The sequence below is a fragment of the Phacochoerus africanus genome, chromosome 2 (assembly GCF_016906955.1).
Source record: "Phacochoerus africanus isolate WHEZ1 chromosome 2, ROS_Pafr_v1, whole genome shotgun sequence".
Taxonomy (NCBI): domain Eukaryota; kingdom Metazoa; phylum Chordata; class Mammalia; order Artiodactyla; family Suidae; genus Phacochoerus; species Phacochoerus africanus.
The window spans coordinates 57,580,262-57,601,085 of NC_062545.1; the positions used below are offsets into that span (position 1 = coordinate 57,580,262).

The window sequence follows — 20,824 nt, forward strand, 5'->3', positions numbered from 1 at the left end:
ACATACACCACTGCTAGGAAGAACATCGAAGTCACTGACTGCCACACTTCATAAAAGGATGGGTTTTAGCTCTAAGAGTTTAGATTTACTAGCAACAGCCTGAACTTGACTATGTATGTTAGTCATGCCTCACAAAGAATAAATATTTCTGAAGTTGTTCTCTGTTCAGAAATTGTTCACAAATGCTTTTCCTTCTGTTCATCAGATGGCTTGACTAATGTACATCTATATAAAAACCTCAAAGTTGGCTCATGCAAGCATTTGAAATGAGTACATTCCCCTGTGGCAGCGTATTCAGAATAATTTTATCTGTGAGCGCTGAGGCTGTGGGAGGCAAAGGTGGGCCCTGGAATGCAGGTCATTGACATGCCACCATCAGTTCATGCCTCTCCAATGGCACGGGGCCCAATGCTAGATACCACTGATCCTGCAAAAGTTTTTCTACATCCTTCAGATGCTGGTCAGAATCTTGGATTACCTTTTTAGATCTGTTCTGTCTGCCAACCCCAGCCTCTTCCACAAGCTTACACTTTTCACCAAATTAACTGTTACACGTTTGGTCTCTTTCAAAAGTGTCCTGAAGTCAACTTATTCATCAGATTCTTTTTCTTCCTGTCAACTGGAGAACCTAAGGCACTGAGGAGCTTAATGATTTATTTTCCTTTCCCCCTGGATGTTAAGGTAACTGCCTAGTTTCATCCAGAAGTTATGTCTTCTTCTTGGTAAGCACTTCAATGTGTTAAGCTTCTCTTTCTCCTCTCTTTCCAATGAAGTTCTAGATGTCTACTGGTGATCTTTTCGGAGAGTTTTCTGAGTATCTTATGATGCGTCTGAAGAACATGCCTCGACTACCCTAAGGGGTAACGCAGAAGGACTTTCCAGGAAAGCTCCGGGTGTCTCCTGAGGTCAGTATGTCTCCAGCCCTGAATCTCACACAGATTTTTCTTTTTTCTATGCTTTTTAGGGCCACATGTGTGGCATATGGAAGTTCCCAGTCTAGGGGTTGAATCGGAGCTAGATCTGCTGGCCTACACCACAGCCACATCAATGCCAGATCCAAGCTGCCTCTGTGACCCACACCACAGCTCATGGCAACGCCGGATCCTTAACCCCCGAGCGAGACCAGGAATGGAACCCGCCTTCTCATGGATCCTAGTCGGATTCATCACTGCTGAGCCACAATGGGAACTCTCTCAAACAGCTTTACTACACAATGTTATATATCAACTATAGCTCAAAAAGAAAAAATCGGGGGAAAAACAGCTTTATTGAGATACAATTCATATACCATACATATAAAATGTGTAATTCGGTGGTTTTGTATACTCAAGAGTTGTACATTCACATAAATGGAATCATAATATATGATCTTTTGTGACTGGCCTCTTAATAATGTTTTCAAGATTTATCCAGATGTAGCATGTATCAATACTTCATTCCTTTTTGTTTGCTAAATAATTATTGTATGGGTATACCAGGTTTTACTTAACCATTAAATCAACTAATGAGCACTTGAACTGTCTACTTTTTGGCTGTCATGAATAATGCTATTTACTCTTTTGGGCAACTCAGTCTGTTTTCCAAAGAGACTGCACAATTTTATCGTCCCACCAGCAATTTTTACGTAAAAGGGTTCCAGGTTCTTCACCAACATTTCCAATTTTCTCCCTTTTTAATTACAGCCATTCTAGTGGATGTGAATAGTATCTCTGGGTGGTTTTTATTTGCATTTCCCTGATGATTAATGCTGCTGAACATCTTTTTATGTGCTGACCATCTATCAGACTGATTTTTGCTTCTTACAAAAACTGCTGACCCATCCAAAAACATTTTCAAAACACAGGTAAGTTTTCCAGTGCTGAGGCAATTGCTCTGACGTACTTTTCTTGACTCTCTGTGAACTGCCATTCTCCATGTTCTGAGATCCTGCCAAGAGGCTTTACATACAGTTTCACTTGATTTGGGGCTGCCCATTGTTGAACTTCAGCTCAACTAAATACATGGAAACTTTCAAAATCTTTCAGAATAATGTTGTAGTTAAGATCTGGCTAAGGCAAGTGTTTTTTCTAACTCCTTGAGCTGCATATTGCCTTGAGTAATCATCATCCGGATTGTATCCTGTAGGAGAAAGTGAAATCTGGTCACTGTTTTAATTGGTTAAACAAGGTACAGCTCTACCATTTTACTGGTTCAAATCAAGAACCAATACTGAGAATTGGAACTGATGCATATTAGAGTCAAAAGCTACCAATTAGATGTGTTGACTTAAAAAATGCACAACCCAAAAGTTGAGAGTTAGGTTTTATTTAGGGGCAAAATTAGAACTTAAGCCTGGGAGACAGCCTCTCAGGTAGCCCAAAGAAACCACTCCTAGGAGTTGAGGGAGGAGCTAGGATATGTAGGACTATTTACAACAAAAAGGCAGGTTACAGGAACAAAAGAGGCCTGGGCTCACTGAAATCATTCCTTTGATATGCACCTTTGCTATCCAGACCAGTATCCTGAGTTTTCACAGCCTTCAGGACTCACCAGCTCTCACCCTTGGAGGTGACTGCATTCGAAGATGACCATGACATTATTTGCTTTATGCCTAATTACAGCCAGGGAGTGATATTTCATATGGCTCTGAAATACTGCCCATAGAGGAAAGGGATATGATATAGGTGAGGGGGAGGTGAATGCAGCCATGCAGACAGTTTACAAAACTGTGTTGCTGATCTCCTGAAGGTTACTACTAGTCACAAGGAGCAGACATCACCATGAAGGATTTTGGTGTTTTTCTTTTTGGCTTTTTTAGGGCCACACCTGCAGCATATGGAGTTCCCAGGCTAGGGGTCTAACTGGGGCTGTAGCCTACGGCCTACACCACAGCCACAGCAATGCAGGATCCAAGCCATATCTTCGACCGACGCCACAGCTCACGGCAGTGCTGGATCCTTAACCCACTGAGTGAGGCCAGGGATCCAACCTGAAACCTCATTGTTCCTAGTCGGATTCGACAGGAACGACAGGAACTCCTAGTGTTTTTCTATATATGAGGAGATGCAAGAATTGGGCACATAAAATCTTCAAAAAATATCTATCTGAAGACCTGTTTTCCAGTTTTCCCAGAGCACAGAGTGCTTCACTCCTGATTTTCACCCTGAGCTCCACTCAGAGTACTATGGGTTGGCAGCTGCATAATTTAATCCATGTAGAGGCTGACGGCAAGCGCCAAACTTCAGTTCACAGGTGTGCCGTTCCTTCATACACCCCTGATGTACTTCCCAAATCATCATGCTCTAATTTTTATCTTTTCCTGTGTGTGTGCAGTTAGTTTACCAGAAAAGTCGGGTGATGATACTGTGGAGTGTAGATTCAGCAAAGTTTGTAAAAGTTAAAATTTCTTTTAAGAAAGTGAAAAATCAGTAATATTAAGAACAATAATCAAGATACACCATCTCAGTGATAAAGTCCAAGATATCTACTAAACTTTTTTTTTTTTAAAAAAACTCACTAATCAATACAAAAGGGCCAGGGCCCTCCCTCACTATCATCTTGGTCTCACCTCTTCGGTGGCATTTTTGTTTCTTTTGAATTCTTCCCTTGCCCAGTCCTTCAGGTATCTGCGATCAGAATCATTTGGAACTTGCCGAATTGCTTGCAAAATCCTTCTGTAGAGGAGGAGAACTTGCTGCCTTCTCATGAACTGGTCAGGAGAGTAGAAATGGCAATTAGAGCTGCACCGTCCACAGCCGAGGGCTTTACTTTAGCAAACCAAACTTACTGGATGACTTCGCTTTGGTCCTCAGTTTTAAAAGGGGCAAAGAAAAACACCTCCCCCCCCCCTTTAAGAAAACAGCAGCAGTAAGTTTATCTGGTCTGTTTGCTTGCTCCTTTGTCAAACATAAGAACCCTTAACCTCGAAAGCTGCCCACCGGGCAGAAAAGGGCTACCAGTCTCCTAGAAACTGTAACCACTGCAAGAAAAATTTTCCTAAATTAAGGAAGTAGTTAAAATCCCTTGGTAACCGCATCTGCTCCTTCCCAAAGCTCAGAACAGGCAGAATAGTCTCTACCGTGTCCGATGGGCAGCTGAGGTGTCGGGGCACAGAAACACAAAGAGCCGGACCGGCCTCCCAAATCAGGGACTGAAGGGCCGCCCCGCCCCCCTGCGCTTCCTGTTGGCTGCGCGGCGCGAGGCCCCGCCCCCATGCCCGTGCCAATCAGAGTGCGGCGCGCTAGGGTCACCCGCCTGGTCGTCCAGAGGCCAACTCTTTAGACTGGCTTCTGGGAGCGGGCAGAATCGAGCTTAGCTCGGCTCCCCGGAAAGCTGCCCTAAGAGGCCAGCGAGAACAGCTGGTACCTGTTTTAGCGTTAGCGTCGCTGGGGGTAAGCGAGAAGTGGCCATGTCCTCCAGTCAGCTTGGTTGTCCAGGGCCCCAGCGCGCAGGAGCGGAAGTGAGGCAGTGAGGGGGCGGGGTGAGCTCGGTTTCCTGGGAGACGGCCTGCAGCTTGTGCCTAGGCCTGGAGAGCCCCGCGGTCTCTCTGAAGGCCAAGGGTTTGTAGTCAAGTAGTTATCAGCCAAGTTTTCTCATCCGTGAAACAACAGTTTTTTCAGATTGTTGTGAGAATGAAATAGTAGCAAGGTATTTAGCACAGATCCTGGCATGTGGTTAAGAAGTTTCATTTAAGTTAAGGTTTTGGGAAGTGAGGGGAGAAACGAGTGTATTCCTTTTAAGATTTAGTATGTATAATTTAGAATACTAAGCCGTAAACTGTGATGTGGGTTGCAGACCCCGCTTGGATCCCGCGTTACTGTAGCTGTGGCATAGGCTGGCAGTTGTAGCTCCGATTTGACCCCTAGTCTGGGAACTTCCATATGCTGCAGGTGTAGCCCTAAAAAGCAAAAAGTAAAAAATAAAAAAATATATATATACAGTAAAATTTAAAATACCAATTTCTCTTAAATTTAGCGTCTTGCTCTTTTTTCTAGTTTTCATCCTGTTCTTTTTCGAGCCTTTTTCTGGGCACTGTAGTCGTAGTGATAGTAATTAGTTAACAAGTCTTTACATGCTTGCCCCAGGAGTTCCGGTCGTGGCGCAGTGATTAACGAATCCGACTGGGAACCATGAGGTTGCGGGTTCGATCCCTGCCATTACTCAGCGGGTTAATGATCCGGCATTGCCGTGAACTGTGGCCCTGGCATAGGCTGGTGGCTACAGTTCCGATTAGACCCCTAGCCTGGGAACCTCCATATGCCATAGGAAGTGGCCCTAGAAAAGGCAAAAAGACCAAAAAAAAATGCTTGCCTCATTGCAGTTTTATGAATTTTTGTATCCCAAATAACAAGGAACTGAATAACCATATACCTTAAGATTTTATTTCCCTGTACTTGTTTTAGCCTCCCCTCAGCACACTCCATAGACTCTTAGGTTATATTACCTGCAAGTGGGGTTAGTGAATCCTTCCTACTTTTAAAAATAGAATTATGGAATTCCCATTTTGGTTCAGCAGTAACCATACTGGTATCCACGTGGCTGCAATTCAATCCCTGGCCTTGCTCAGTGGGTTAAGGATCTGGCCTTGCCGTGAGCTGTGGTGTAAGTCGCAGAGATGGTTCGGATCTGGGGTTGCTGTGGCTGTGGTGCAGGCCAGCAGCTGCAGCTCCAGTTCAACCCCTAGCCTGAGAACCTCTGTATGTCAGGGATGCAGCTCTAAAAACTCCAAAAATATAAAAATAAAATGGAATTGTTCCTACTTAAAATACAGGGAGTTCTCTCTGTGGCACAATGAGTGGATTAGGAATCCTACTTCAGCTGCTCTGGTTGCTGTGGTGCCATGGGTTTGATCCTCAGCCCAGCACAAGTGGGTTAAGGATCTGGCATTGCTGCAGCTGTGATGGAGTCTCAGCTGTGGCTTGAATCTAATCCCTGGCCTGGAAATTGCATATCCCACTGGGTGCAGCTGTGGGGAAAATATATACATACGTCAGGTTTCTCTGCTCTGCACTCTCTTTAGGTCCTTGCCTACACACATGGATTTGGAGGTGCAGGCCGAGAAGTGCTCTAGAGGTGCCAGGCTTCATCGCACAAGGATGGAAGCAGGGTGTCTGACAGGAGGTGCTACATCAGTGTGGGGATAGTCCCAGTGGTCTTGCCACGCAGGGATGGAGGCAAGTGGTCTCGATCAGCCCAGGATGGGAGTGGTTCTGGGTCAAAGGGAAGGGAATTTCCCCTCTAACCTAAAACAGCATTGTGACAGCTCTAACCTGGGCTCTGGTCCGTTGTCCCCAGCGAAAAACACTTTTTTTTTTTGGTCTTTTTAGGGCCCCACACGTGGCATATGTTGGTTCCCAGGCTAGGAGTCTTAATTGGAGCCACAGCTGCCAGCCTATGCCAGAGCCACAGCAACGCTAGATCCTTAACCCACCGAGCAAGGCCAGGGACCAAACCCTCAACCTCATGGTTCCTAGTCGGATTCCTTTCCAGGGACCAAACCCTCAACCTCATGGTTCCTAGTCGGATTCATTTCCAGGGACCAAACCCTCAACCTCATGGTTCCTAGTCGGATTCATTGACAGGAACTCCTTGGATGTTGAAATCTTGATCACAATCCAGGTAGCAATTTATACCAAGTTTCATCTGTGTCCCCAGAGAGAGCAGTCTTACTGGGGTAGATACTGGCCCTGGCTGCAGCTGGGTCTTTCTTTATATCCATCCTGGACCTGTTTGGGGACCCCTATTCTCTTGCCCCACGCCCACTAATTTCCTGTCCAACCCCCCTGCACCATGTGTTGTTTTGATCCTCTGACTGGGTTGCTTGGGAAAAAGGTAATAGGGAAGTGCTCCGAGGAGCCTAACTCTGATACTGCATGTGTCTTCATTGTTTGGTGGCCTGTTTTGGGGCACCTGGGTCCGAGTCTCTATCCTATCCTCCCTAACATAGGTAGCCAAAAATGTTCAATTACCTGTTGACTGAACTTTTACTTGATTGCCTCACTTGGAATCCTTGGAGCTCCCTTTTCCTAGTTGTTTTCTCCTGGCTACTTCACATTTCTTGCCGCCTGTTTTCTCATCTGTAAAGCTGTAATCGGGATCTGGTACACATAGGCACACTTACGATTATTCTCAACATTACCAGGCACTGTGTAAATGATGCTAATCCAGTGGCCACTTTTTGAAACTTGTGTAGTAATTAGCAATTTATTGACTTTTCTATGAAGTTAAATATCCCTTGCCACTTTTACACTTATTTTGTGAATTGGTCCATTTATGACGATCCAGACTTTTATTCTGATTTTCTATGGCCTGTTTGCCATATTTTGATCCTGTTCTTTATATAGCTTTACATCTCTATAGTCATGTGTGTTTTACATTCTTTTGAGGCTTTTCACTTTTATCTCCTTCAGAGCTTTGGTTTTTTAGAGCTTCGTGATTTTTAAATTTTTCATCATTAATGTTTAAAATATTTATTCCCTCTATAATTTATAGCATGATGGGGGTGTAAATTCTTTCCAGCTATAAACTATCACTTTAGGAGTTCCTGTTGTGGCATAGGGGAAACAAATCTGACTAGTATCCCTGAGGATGTGGGTTCGATCCCTGGCCTTACTCAGTGGGTTAAGGATCTGGTGATGCCGGAACTGTGATATAGGTTGCAGACATGGCTCAGATCCAGCATGGCTGTGGCTGTTGTGTAGGCCGGTAGGTGTAGCTCTGATTCGACCCCTACCCTAGGAACTTCCATGTGCTATGGGTGCTGCCCTAAAAAGCGCACACACACCCACATACACCACCCCAAAACAGCGCGCACACACACACACACACCACCCCAAAACAAAAAAACCTATCACTTCAACATCAGTAATTACTTACTTCATCTTCCCGGGCTTTGTGATGCTCATGGCAAAATCCTCAGGATTATTTCACCTGGGTCTTTTTTGTTGTTGTATGTTTATTATCTGGCAGGAATACTCCTGTCGTGTAAGAATCTTCTGTGTTCCGTATGACTTTTAGAAATGTTTTATGTCCTTTCCCTCTAAATTATCTTAGTGTAATTATTGAAATTATGATTGTATTGAATCTATAAATTAATGTGGGAATGGATTTTTTTTTTTTTTTTTTGCTGCTGCATCTGCAGCATATGCAAGTTCCCAAGCCAGGGACTGAATCCAAGCCACCACTGTGGCAATGCCAAATCTGTACCCCACTGTACCACAGCAGGAACTGTAGATGTTCTTATACTATTTCTTCTTCCCATCCAGAAACACTCTCATGCTAAACACTGGTAATACTGTTATGATTCATGCATGCCCCATTCTCACTCATACTCCTTGGGCAGGAAGGTGTAAGTCCAGTGTACTATTCTAGATGATGTCAGGGCCCATGCCATGGGAGCTCATTCTTCCCATGGAGGGCTTATCTGAATGAGGTGAACACTGGCAGATTCCTTGGCCTATGTGGTTTGCTGTGACCAGATCCAATAATGTTGTGGGGATGCTGGGAGAGAAGGGATGAGGGAGCCAGGTCATGCTAAGAAGCACGAGTGGTACCTTCTTCACTGGAATTTTAAAAGATCTCTTTGGATGTTGTATATGATGCAGTGAAGCTAGCAAAGTGATTAGTAATTCAGGCTCTACATTTAAGAGTGGCTCAGTGGGTTAAGGACCCAGGGTCGTCACTACAGTGGCTCAGGTCACTGGTGGTACAGGTTCAATCCTTGGCCCAAGAATTTCCACATGCTTCAGGTGTGCAGCTCCAGCTGCAGTGCCGTCAGAGGAAAGCAGAAAGGAAGACAGGATAAGATAGACGTCCAAAAGTTAGACCAGACGAGATTAGGGTTTGGATGGAGCTGGAGAGGAAGGTAAGGCAAAAGGTAAAGGCAGAGCCAGACGAGATTAGGGTTTGGATGGAGCTGGAGAGGAAGGTAAGGCAAAAGGTAAAGGCAGAGCTCCAAGTGAGAGTGTGAGCTAGCAAGCCTAGTGGCAGTAGTGACTCAGGCATGTCACACCTCCTGCCCAACACCATCAGTTATTGACAGGTCTCCTGTGCTTCCCAACCCCTTTTTCCATTACAGCACAAACTGAAAATGGCACCCCTGGGTAACCTGCTTACTGGAATACTTCTGTTCCAGACCCTATGAGTTATCCCAGGGCCAAGGAAATCACTCTGTTGGTTCACCACTGGGGAAGCTTCAGCCTAGCTGGTCCTGTCAATCAAAGGTAGATGTGATAGACAGAATCACAGTCATAATGTTGCCTCCTGCTGAAAGATTAAACTTCCTGCCCTACAGAGGGCTTTGGCCAATGATGCTCTTCCACTAAGATTTCATCTTGAAGAAGTATCTTCACGAGCCATCATGCTTCCCCCAACTAATCCTTTTGCTGCTATGAGGCCCGCATGCCAAGGCTCACTCACCACAGACACGATAAACACAATCAAGAAAGAAACCCTGGAGTTCCTGTCGTGGCGCAGTGGTTAACGAATCCGACTAGGAACCATGAGGTTGCGGGTTTGATCCCTGCCCTTGCTCGGTGGGTTAACGATCCGGCGTTGCCTTGAGCTGTGGTGTAGGTTGCAGATGCAGCTTGGATTCCGAGTTGCTGTGACTCTGGTGTAGGCCGGGGCTACAGCTCCGATTAGACCCCTAGCCTGGGACCCTCCACATGCCGCTGGAGCGGCCCTAGAAAAGGCAAAAAGACAAAAAAAAAAGAAAAGAAACCCTGACTGGAGAGACACGCTGCAGGGTCATGACACACAGCGTAAACTAGTGACAGCCAACGGACTGCTCCAGCTGACAAGGCCCCAGCACACCTTTTCCACTCCTGTCGTATTCCATTAAGAATGATCACAAGTTACATCAACAGTGATATATTTTTTAATAATTTTCCGAGTATAAGCTGCATAGCTTTTTAGAATAAAAAATGATATAACTTCAGGTACATGCTTAGGACACTTGGTTAAACAACAAGCAATCTGTGTCTTGAGAGCCACCTCAAAAGGGTGGCACACTTCACAGTGTAACTTGATAACAGACTTGGGGACAGACGATTGCATCATGGCAGGTTGTCTACAAAAGAACATTTGGACAGTCAGAACTTAAATAAAAGCACACAGTTTCAAGTATTCAAGCACTGTCTTTTGGCCAAATAAAAACTGCCTAAAAACCATTGATGTGTTTTGACTGGGAAAAAGCAGCAGCTGCTTAGTTCTTCTGGATACAGCACTTCTTTTCCAGAATGAGATTGGCTCAGTTCAGCTTGAAAGCAGTGTAAGGAAGGGTTCTTCCTCTTAACTGTTAAGAAAAAAAATGAACTAAAGAAATAAATTAAATTACTACAACAACAGGAACGGTGGCCCCGAGAGGATGAAATAAACAGGGCAAATCACCTTTCCATCATTGCATAGTCTCCCGAAGCAGCAAACGTGGAGGACACTGAGAAGCCACTTCCTTTGTACCCAGCCCAGGGATCATTTGCTGATGATCTGGGCTTCCACGATATGGGGTTAGTTTATGAGCACACTCCTACCCTCAAAAAAAAGGCAGTTCCTTTCACAAGCAATACAGTTAGAAAATACACTCAGAGTCTGGAAAACAGCCATCTCAGCCACTTGACAGCTTTTGGGTGCATAATATGGGCTTGGCAAGGCCAAGCTTGCCTTGATCCCTCAGAGTGGGGTCAAAAGGCAAGTTCCCTTTAGTCCTTCGTCCAGAGGACTGGGTTGGTGCTGTGCTCCTGCAGCATCTCTTCAGGGTGGTGTCCAGGGTCCCCATGAGGGAAGGCAGGCAGCTGGGCCCCACGGCTGGGGTGCAGCCTCCTCTCGGGCCAGGCACCTGCCGCTGCTGCTACTTCACTGTCCCAGGTTTGTTACAATGACTGGAGCCCGGGCATAGCAAGGGAGCACTGGCTTCCTCTAGGCTCTGAGATCATACTGGAAAACAATGTACGCTGCGGTAAAGTTTTTAGAAGCTGTTAGGTGAATGTTCATAAATCAGGTTGAAGATAAAATACCAGTTTAGAGCTGGGAGTTCAGAAACAGTTGTCCAAATGGGAGCACCTGGCAAGCAGTGTGACCTCTGAGCACAGTTACAAGTCTCACTTAGGACCATGTTCTGTTCTATGGGTGGTCAGAGGCTGTCACCAGCTCAAACCACTGCCTGAGTGCATCGCTGAGCGTCTCGGGAAGCGCGTTCACGTCTCGGAGAATTATGTAGAACGGGAATGGGAACTCTTCCATGTAAGACCGAATTTCAGGCATCTCTCCAGGCCCTTTAAATATCGGTACCTTAATGTCCAAGATTGAATCCTGGCAACAGAAGACATTTTGAAATAAAAATGAAATCAGTGTCCTTGACTAGCTCTTTTATGATCTCTTTTATGGGAATTTTCTAGGCCTCTTGTCCAACTTGCATATAAAGTACCTTTTATTTTACTTTAGTAAAATAAAATAGAATTTTCACAGCTCTCATTAAGGAGGCAGACTGCTTTCTGAAAACCCTTTCCAGGAGAATGGACACTGAAAGGGAGGTAAAGGGGTAGAGGAGCAAACCTGATTTCCCTACAAGGGTGTTTCCTATTCTCTATTTGGAGTAATTCATGTTAAATCTTCAATTTGCTATCTAGGCCTTAATGCAACCTGCAGAGATAATGCTTCCCCTGGAACAGAAGCACCCTGTGGACCGCTTTCCCATTAGTGACTGATGCTTCCTCCTCTGAGCAGGGCGCTGCTGAGGCACCAGTACCTGGGAAGGGGCTGGTCTGCGTTTCCAGTGGACATAGGCCGCCCTCAAGGCTGCACTACCTGCAGTGACACTGGGCAGAGCATGGGTCAGCACAAAAAGTGGTCAGGAGGACAGATTCAAAGCCAGTCTGAATCCTGGCTTCCTACGCCGCAGCCATAACCTCTGTTTCTGTCCTCACTGCAGAGTGGGAATAACGATCCCTGCATCTCGGTGTTACCGTGCAGTTACATGAGATTGCCTTTCAGGATGCCGTGAATGTACAGGAGCTCTTGCTATGATGCTGAGTGAGACCCAGGGCATTTTTTTTTTTTTTTTTTTTACAACAGCTTGAAGGGAATCCCCACTTTATCCCCAGAAAAGTGGCTTTCAGTAACCACTCACCCGTGAACTGGGATTGTCCAACACCACAAAAATGACGAAGATGTTGGCGTTCCGGGCGGCCTGAACTGCTGCCAGGACCCGGTCTTTGCCCTCAAGGAAAAGGCCGCGTCCGTCAGAGACCACGAGGAGGAGCTGCGCAGTTTCTGTAGTGGATCATCCGGCCAGAGAGGAAGGAAGTGAACAGAAGGAAGATCCACTATCAACAATAACTCAATCTACCTACACTGAGACAAATTGGTGCCTGCTTTCTCTGTACTATTAAAACCAAACATATCTCTATAAAACTGATGAATTCTGGGCACAAATAAAGGGGGCCTCCAATCAGATCTATTACTTTGAATACCAGTCAGAGACAAGGCTAAAAAAAAAGACCGTCAAAGCTTCTGTCAGTAAAGCAATTCCCGAGAAGTGCTTCGGGGAATGTCACATTAGATCAGCTTCTCAGTGGAGCAACGTGGGAGAATGAAAACACGTGCTTATGGCCGTAAAGTACTGACAGCAGTCCCGAGGAGACCAGAAGAAATTGCCCAAATCAGAAAATTCTGTCACTGCCCATTACCTGCAGATTTCTGTCAACTTCTTGTACCTAATTTGTTTTTTCTTGAAATTGACTCATTTAAATGAACACTTAAATAGAAAGGACCATTCAAATAAAAATGTTTTAAAAGCTTGAGCACATTATATATGTTTCCAGTGAAAGACTGTAGGGCTGGAGGGCAGGCTGTCTTCTCTGTCAGGGAAACATCAGCAGGTGTTGAGAGGTGTGGAGGATGTGCCTCAACAGGAGGCCTTCCTGTGGTACTAGCAGGATTGAGGATCCGGGGAAGGGCTAAAGAACTGGTGTGCAGCAAGCCCCAAATCACTCGTGGATGGACCAGCTGATTTTTTTTGTTTGTTCGTTTTTTGCTTTTTAGGGCTACACTCGTGACACATGGAGGTTCCCAAGCTAGGGGTCAGCCACAGCCATGTCAGATCAGAGCCACATCTGCGACCTTCACCACAGCTCACAGCAACACCAGATCCTTAATCCACTGATTGAGGCCAGGGATTGAACCCGCAACCTCATGGTTCTTAGATTTGTTTCTGCTGTGCCACAACAAGAACTCCTAGCTGGTTTTTAAATTATGTCCTTCTCTGTTTTCCTGTGTTGTTAAAATATTACAGGATACTTTTTTGGCTGCACCCACAGCATGTGAAGTTCCTGGTCCAGGGATCAAACCCGCACCACAGCAGCCACCTGAGTTGCTGCAGTGACAATGCTGGGATCCTTAACCCGGTGACTCACCAGGGAACTCCAGAATACTCTGGCCAGGGATCAAACCACCATCCTCATGGATACTTGTCAGGTTCGTTAACCACTGAGCCAGTGGTTAACGAACTCCCAGAGTACTCTTTATATTTAATTCCATACACCTTGCTCCCTGCTTTCACAACCGAACTTCAAACCTATCGAATAAGTATTTACTAGCTAATACAAACTAGTTAGTGTCTACCTTTCTCCACTGATCATAAGCCTCAAGAATATGGGTTCAATAAAAAATTCCATGAATCCTTAAAACCTTTCTGCCATGTCCTGTTAATGTCTTTTCCTATAATGTGTGCACTTCAAAAGATGGTGATGGGTCTAGTGAGATGAAGCGAGCATCCAGCAAATAATACAAAGAGCAGAAAAGCATTTTGTTAACAAAGACAAAAGAATGCAGCTCACCTGGACTCATGTTGTGTGAGAGTTGCTGAGCAGCGGCAAACATGTTGGCTGCAGACTCTAGAAACTAAGCCAGAACCAGACATAGATGATTAAAAAAACTAAACTCTCTTCCCATTGTCACAGAGACTGAAATTATTTTTCACACTGAAGTAGTTATCAGATAACCATCTCAGTCTATAGCAATCAGGCTGTCCCTTCCAGCCACCTGTAAAGGACAGACTGTCCTTGCACTGCTTGGCATTCACCTTGGGTGCTGGCACTCTCAAGAACAGACAAGACATGTGTCTCTGGCACACTCCCCACTAGTGTTCTACATGACCCCTCAGAGGAAAAGAAACACTTCCCAGGGGACAAGAAGTCAGTAACCGCCCAAATGAGCCAAAGTGCTGTCTTCTGTCAAGAAAAGAGAATAACTAAGCAAAATAAGAAGGCAAGAAAACAAAAAATGTCCAGTGCAACATGAAAGAAGGAGGGTAAATTAGGGCAAAAACCAGGAGGAATTATTATCCCTTGCTGTGTTTTGAACTTATGCCATCCTGAGCAGGTCGCTGGCTTTATTTTACATCATTTCCTCTCTAGGCTTTTAAATGGCAGAGAGAAATTGGCCTTGACCATGGCTATTTATTTGGGTTGCTTCGTTTTTCCAAAATGTTCCAAACTTTTCAATAAATAAATAAATAAATAAAAAACAAAACAAAAAAAAAGGAGCCAGAAAAATCAATCATGCAAAAGTCAAATGATTTTTGAAAATCTGAGAAGAGGCGGTCACATCCTATTTAATAATGGATGCCAAGGAAGATTCCACTCCAGTGGTACACAGGCTCAGGTTCTGCAAATTTTACCATACTGGGGAGGAGGGAGTTCTAAAATTTATGTCTCTCCTGTGCTAGGAAAATCACTGTGCAGAAGATATTTATTTGGTATCATCAGCGTACCTGAGCAATCTTGGTTTTCTTTTGTTGGAATTTGCAGAGTCGCAGAATCTGGGACCCTGAGTAATCACTGAACTGCTCATGGAACGGGTGTAACAGCTTTACGGACTCTCCAAAACTTGATGGAGTTAAAAACAAATAAAATAGGGGTTATTTTTTGTCATGTAAAAGAAGGTTGGTTTCTGCAAAGGGACGAAAAGGCACTCTTACCTGCACACGGCAATCTGACCCACTTCCAGAAGAGTTAGGGCATTTCCAATCACAGCCAAAGATTCAAAGGCGAGCTGTGAAACAGAAAGTGAACAGTTCAAGGAATCAGAATATCCTCTACACTAGCGCCTTTCAAACTTTTTTATACCCCAAATGTTATTGTTTTGGTACAGCACACAGGAGAACAACATCAATATGGCTTATTCACAACCACCTCAGAGGCTTTGGTAGCTTAGGCCCTGGCTGAATACCACAAACACGGAAACCCAACATCATTACACCAGTAGGAAAGGTCTGCTCCAGACATCAGCCAATAAAAGTGATCTTGAGAGATTTGGTCCATAAACTTTTAAGGTTTTTCCCTCTGTTTTTTGACGGTATGAAAACCAATTTATTCTAATCTATGCATAAGTGACAGTATAGTTTTAGAATCAATTAAAACTAAGACGATGATACCCATCTAGCAACTAACATCTACTGAACATATAAAGTGCCATGCACTAGACTGAGCGCTCCACGTGCATGATTTCATTTAGTCTTCATTATAACTCTGAGTCTGAGGTAAGTATTGTTACAATTTGTCAGACGGTAAAACTGCCTAAAGTCATGTGGTAGCAAGTGGGGAGTTGAGATCTGAACCTACGTTCAGAGGTTACACTAACTTTTCCCAGTGAAGCCTATGTATAGATGTCAGTTTGCTCACTGGCTCGTGCTGGGTAACAGCATCACTGCCAAGACATGTCCACAATGGTGGGTGGGTCATAAACAATTCTACCCAGGCCCTTCAGGCTTATTAATACTGATAAAACATTAAGTCTACACAGACTTAAAGAACTTCAAGATACTTCTTTAAAAAAACCAGATATTCCAATATTATATTGTGCATAGTCTTAAAGAATACAGTACATTGCATTTTGTGGAAAATCAACACTGTCAGAGTTACTCTGTAGCTAGGTAACAGCACAGCAAGGCTAAGAAACATTATCAATTCAAAAGACCTACAACAGTAAGATCTTTGAGACATTCTACATTTTAAAATTGTTGTTTTGAACTCTTTTTTTAAATTGTAGGTCTTCTCAAACATGGTACCACATTCTCCGAACAAACTACTGAGTATTTCAGTGTTTTCTGGCCAGATCACATTTATAACATTCAGACGGCCCATCGAGCTGCCACTGCTCCCTCCTCACCTGCTTGGTGTGGTTGTCTACCATGCTGGAAGAGTCATCGATAGCCAAACAGATCTGATACTGGCGTTTACTGGGCTTGGTCCTTCGAAGCCAAATCTTGTCTTTCCGAAACTGACTGGCGATGTATGGAATGACCTTCCGCATGTTCAGTCGCTTCCCAGTTCGATAGTCTCCTCTATGGAAATGAGCCAAACAGGACAAAGATTAAGGATGAAATCACACAACTAAAAGTGCCTTATAACCAATGATACCAAATAACCAGTGACTGGTGCGATGAAGTGTTACTGCCAATTGAGAGTATTAAGGGCCGGGATCTTCTTGATCAGCAGCCAGAAAAACTGGGTATGCATGTGCAGCAATAATAATACGGTCCTTGCAGAAAATGCAAAACACTTTTTAAAAAGAAAAAAATGTTTGCACTCGATATTAGGTTTTGGTTTCTCTCTTCTGTTCTAAAACTATGCCTTTGGACAACATCTTTGAAAAGATCTAGGGGAGTGAAGGGGAGCAGCACATACACCCAAAGGCTTACCAATGTCCCTATAGATACTAATTAACTCAAAGAAACTGCATTCCCACGGAGCTCCCCGGAGACGTCTGTGGTAGAGCTAACAACATGACAGCAAGGCAGGGAACACCGTACTGTGCCTGGGCAGCAGGAAGAGCAACCTGGACACTAGCACTATAGCTGCTAGGTGCTAAGCTCAGTGGAACAGGTGACTCTGCCATCTTTCAAGGGCCCCACAAGAGCATCCAGTGGAGAAGACTTACTTCAGTTTGGCTGCCTGGGTAGGCTCTAATATAAGACGAAGCTGTTCACACAACTGTTGTGAAAGAGGCGCAGTTAAGACCAGGTAATTCTGCCACATCTCAGCTGCGGCCTTCTCCTGTGACAAGAGCAACAACAGGTAAGCTACCCTTATCAGGTCAGAGCCAACCAGGGGCAGTATAGCAAGATGAAGGCCTGAAGCAAAGTAGTAAAAAATGACCTGCTTCTCTAAGGAAGCAGCTATTTAGTCCACTGGGTTAAAAATGTCTCTTTTTCCACCAAAACCACAACTCAACAGTTCCAATAAGAATGCAACAAGGCAGTAAAGTACTGTTTACAACAAATCAATACCTATTCACATCCCCAAAGAGTATATCATGTGTACCCTTCACGTGGAGAGGGAGCTAAGATGGGCAGTTTGGGTGCCAGGAGATCCAGCCACTTAATCATGGGTTCTCAGGGTCCTGTTTTTTCTTTCATTTGTTTTTGTTTTTTTAAGGACCACACCTGCAGCATATGGAATTTACCAGGCTAGGGGTTGAATCGGAGCTGCAGCTTCAGGCCACAGCCATAGCAATGCGGGATCCAAGCCATGTCTGTGACCTATACCACAACTCACAGCACTGCCAGATCCTTAACCCACTGAGCAAGGCCAGGAATGAAACCATGTCCTCATGGATACTATTTGGGTTCTTTTAACCCACTGAGCCACAACGGGAACACCCAGGGTCATGTTTAGAAAGCAAAAGTGACATATGAGTGCAACTCTCTCAAGCAACACACTCAACAGTGTGCTGATTTCCTGAGTACAAAGCTCCCTGGGATTTCTTTTTTTGCCAATTATGGCAGAGCAGTCAATACACATATGTGGTGAGAATGATGATGATAGATATAAAATTCAAATATGTATATATACAGTAAAATCAGGATGCAAAGTCACTAGAAAGGAAACTTCTGATTAATCAACACTGCCACATTACAACAGCTGACAGAATTCCAGGTGGCTTATTCAGAGTAACACAATATAGACTTTTGCCCCATGTTTCAACCACTGTCACATCTATTGCAGAGTATGCCATGGAAGTTAAAAAATTAAACACATCAGTTTCTGTTTTAACTAAACTACAGAGCTAGTGGCAGAGCAGGCAGAAAGCAATGGAGAGATGTAGGCTTGAGAACTGTAATTACGTTCTCGATATACTCCATCACTTTTACAAAAGTAACTGGAGTTAAGAACCTATAAGTCTGCCGTATCTTAAAAAAACAAAAGTCAAGACATTTTATAAACAGACCACTGACTTACTTCTTCCGGGTTTCCAGATTCATGTGGCTGCCATGTTTCCAGCTGTCTCTCCAGCTCCTGTCTTAGCTCACTGACATCTTTCAAGAAAGGCTAAGTGGGAAAAGCCACAGATGAGAGGTGACTTAGATTGGAATCACCAACTCATTTTCAGTCGTCTTCTTCCCTGTAGCACAAACTCCAAATACACAGCCCTGACACGCAAAACTTGAGCAAATTTAATGGCACAATAAGATGCCAGACAACCATGCTTCTTCTGCTTCCCATTTTGTAGAGACAAGATGGATAAAGGAAATTTTAATATTTAATAAATCCATTCCAGTAAAACAGAAACAAAATACCCATGAAGACATCAATAAAGTATTCTTTGATTAATTTAAACTACCAAGTCAAACAATTAGGGAAAATATCTTAGTTAATTGGCTCTTCCTAAATGCAGGCTTTAAGTCAAAGATTCTTGCTTCTTAACCAATATAAACTGTCCTGCAGGCTCCTCACATGAGGCTGGTGGACATGAGAAGAGGCCCAAGGACCAGACCCATCATCATGGCCAGGTTGAGATATAGACCACAACACGGACCCTGGAATTGACTGTTAGAAGTGTGTAAGTGTATTACCTGTGTTACTGTCTACCAACAGAATTCTTCTATTTATTTATTTATTTTGCTTTTTAGGGCCACACCCACAGCATATGGAAGTTCTCAGGCTAGGGGTCAAATCGGAGCTACAGCTGTCAGCCTACACCACATCCACAGCAATGCTGGATCTAAGCCGCATCTATGACCTACACCACAGCTCATGGCAGTGCTGGATCCTTAACCCACTGAGTGGGACCGAGGATTGAACCTGCATTCTCATGGATACTAGTTAGGTTCAATACCGCTGAGCCACAGCGGGAATTCCTACTAACAATATTCTTAAAAATAATGTTATGATACCCCAAAACAACCAGATGCTATATAAAGTTCTAAAGACCAAGCAACTTTTGACTTCATTTTATCAACTTAAAGCAGTAATTTGTGAAAGTTTTAGTACTTGGAAAATTGTGTCCGCAAGCAACTGATGAGCTGTATGAATGGTCGAATCTCGGCTTCTCTCTTGTTTCTCACTCTCTGTCTCCTTGTGGGATGTGTCTGTCCTGGGGTCTTGGTCCTCCTCTGTCTTAATAGTCTGGGTCTCCATCTCCACCTCTTCAGAGCCTATTTTCATACAAGGACAGAATTTTACTTACCACATTGTCAACCTGAAGGCAGTCTTCAACAGCTGTGTGAAACCTGAATGACCACTCAAACGTCACTCACTCACTCCCTGGCCTGTTAACACAGGTGGGTTCCATGTGCTCCTCTCCAGACAGCCACACCCACTCCTTTAACTTCCCCCCCTCTCCCCACTGATGTGGAGGGCAGCTGTTCTAGGGAGGGGGGAAAAGGGGAGCGTGTTTCACCCTGACAAGCCTCATAGAATTGTGATCCATTAAACTCTGCATGCAGAACTTTGATAAAAATAAAAACTACATAAAATCACAGTTCCACTTTATAGATGAGGAAGCTGAGGCAAAGAAGATGAATAATGAGCCTCAGTCTATAAAGTAAAAAAGAGAAAGTCTGCATTTGATCCTATGCCTTTCCCAGGAACATGAAATGGCCAGCAGTCAGGACTTCTAAGACCCCTGAGAAAGAAGAAAAGGTTTTGAATTTGGCAATTGTCATCTGATTTTGTATTTATACCACGATTGATAAAGTTATTTTTTCACATGTTGAAAGCATTTTTAAATTAATAAACTGCCTTATAATAGCATATGGTCAGCTATGAAGTAGGACTGTATGTAAGAAGTTTTGTTACTTTCTCACATGCATTTCCCTCATTCTTCTTTAAACATTTTATGCTAATACTGTATACTTCCATAAAATTAAAAATAATAATAATCAAAGATATACCTCTTGTCACAACTGGAAGTAAGTATACTTTTCTGTTTTCTTCTATATATTTTAAAAAGGCTGCTGGGATCTTGTCTGAAACTGAACTTTTAAGGGTCTCCTTGAAGGACAGTGTCCTGTAACACTATTCTTTCACCTTTCTATTCCCAAATGGAATTTATATAGTGAAGTTTATGGGCAAATGAATATCTAAGCCATGGGTTAGGATGTGGAAAAAACAAACCACAGTATCAGAGAAGTGGCTTCTCTAAGTCAGAGAGCGAAAGAGGGAGGGATGTGTTCACCACAGGCCTCACCTGGAGGTGCCGTGGTCCCCGCCTTGACCTCCTCTGGCTTCAGCTGCTCTGCGTCTACTGCTCTGAGCTCCTCCTGCTCCTCCGTGTCCATGGAGGTATCCTCTAGCGCCTCCTCCTCTTGAGCCTTGCTGGAGTCCTTTGCAGACTGCTGCTGCTGCTCTGTACTGGCCACATCTGCCAACAAAATGCATGCACACATAAAAAGGTCTTCGCTGAACAAAGTCATCATGAGAGGGTGTGCTTTCAGTCATTTCTTGGTTCCAAGATTCTACTAATGCCACTGTGGTTCTGCCACTGTGCCTCGGACACAGTACTTGGCTTGTCCGGGACCCACTGAGGGAAGTGCCTATTTTCTACCAGCCCTACCCCATGAAGCTAC

The 20,824-nt window shown here is 44.1% G+C and overlaps 2 protein-coding genes across 5 annotated transcripts in view; both read right to left on the reverse strand.

The window, feature by feature from the left end:
* Positions 1-1,248: 1,248 nt before the first annotated feature.
* Positions 1,249-4,444, reverse strand: LYRM2 (LYR motif containing 2). The gene is made up of 3 exons (XM_047761075.1): positions 4,345-4,444; positions 3,548-3,688; positions 1,249-2,118 (listed from the first exon to the last, which is right to left on the reverse strand). Exons 1-3 carry the CDS (start codon positions 4,387-4,389, stop codon positions 2,038-2,040), a joined length of 267 nt encoding a protein of 88 aa, XP_047617031.1. The 5' UTR covers positions 4,390-4,444; the 3' UTR covers positions 1,249-2,037.
* A 5,394-nt stretch (positions 4,445-9,838) lies between these two features.
* MDN1 (midasin AAA ATPase 1) overlaps positions 9,839-20,824 on the reverse strand; it is a 163,380-nt gene continuing 152,394 nt past the window's right edge. For all 4 annotated transcript variants that reach the window (XM_047761094.1, XM_047761100.1, XM_047761085.1 and 1 more), the window contains 10 exons: positions 20,446-20,619; positions 19,248-19,411; positions 18,216-18,305; positions 16,915-17,030; positions 16,144-16,318; positions 14,954-15,027; positions 14,747-14,861; positions 13,812-13,875; positions 12,104-12,246; positions 9,839-11,286 (listed from right to left, as the gene is read on the reverse strand). In XM_047761094.1, the coding sequence (XP_047617050.1) occupies positions 11,098-11,286; positions 12,104-12,246; positions 13,812-13,875; positions 14,747-14,861; positions 14,954-15,027; positions 16,144-16,318; positions 16,915-17,030; positions 18,216-18,305; positions 19,248-19,411; positions 20,446-20,619 (1,304 nt within the window). In that variant the 3' untranslated portion in view covers positions 9,839-11,097. The remainder of the gene's footprint in view (positions 11,287-12,103; positions 12,247-13,811; positions 13,876-14,746; positions 14,862-14,953; positions 15,028-16,143; positions 16,319-16,914; positions 17,031-18,215; positions 18,306-19,247; positions 19,412-20,445; positions 20,620-20,824) is intronic.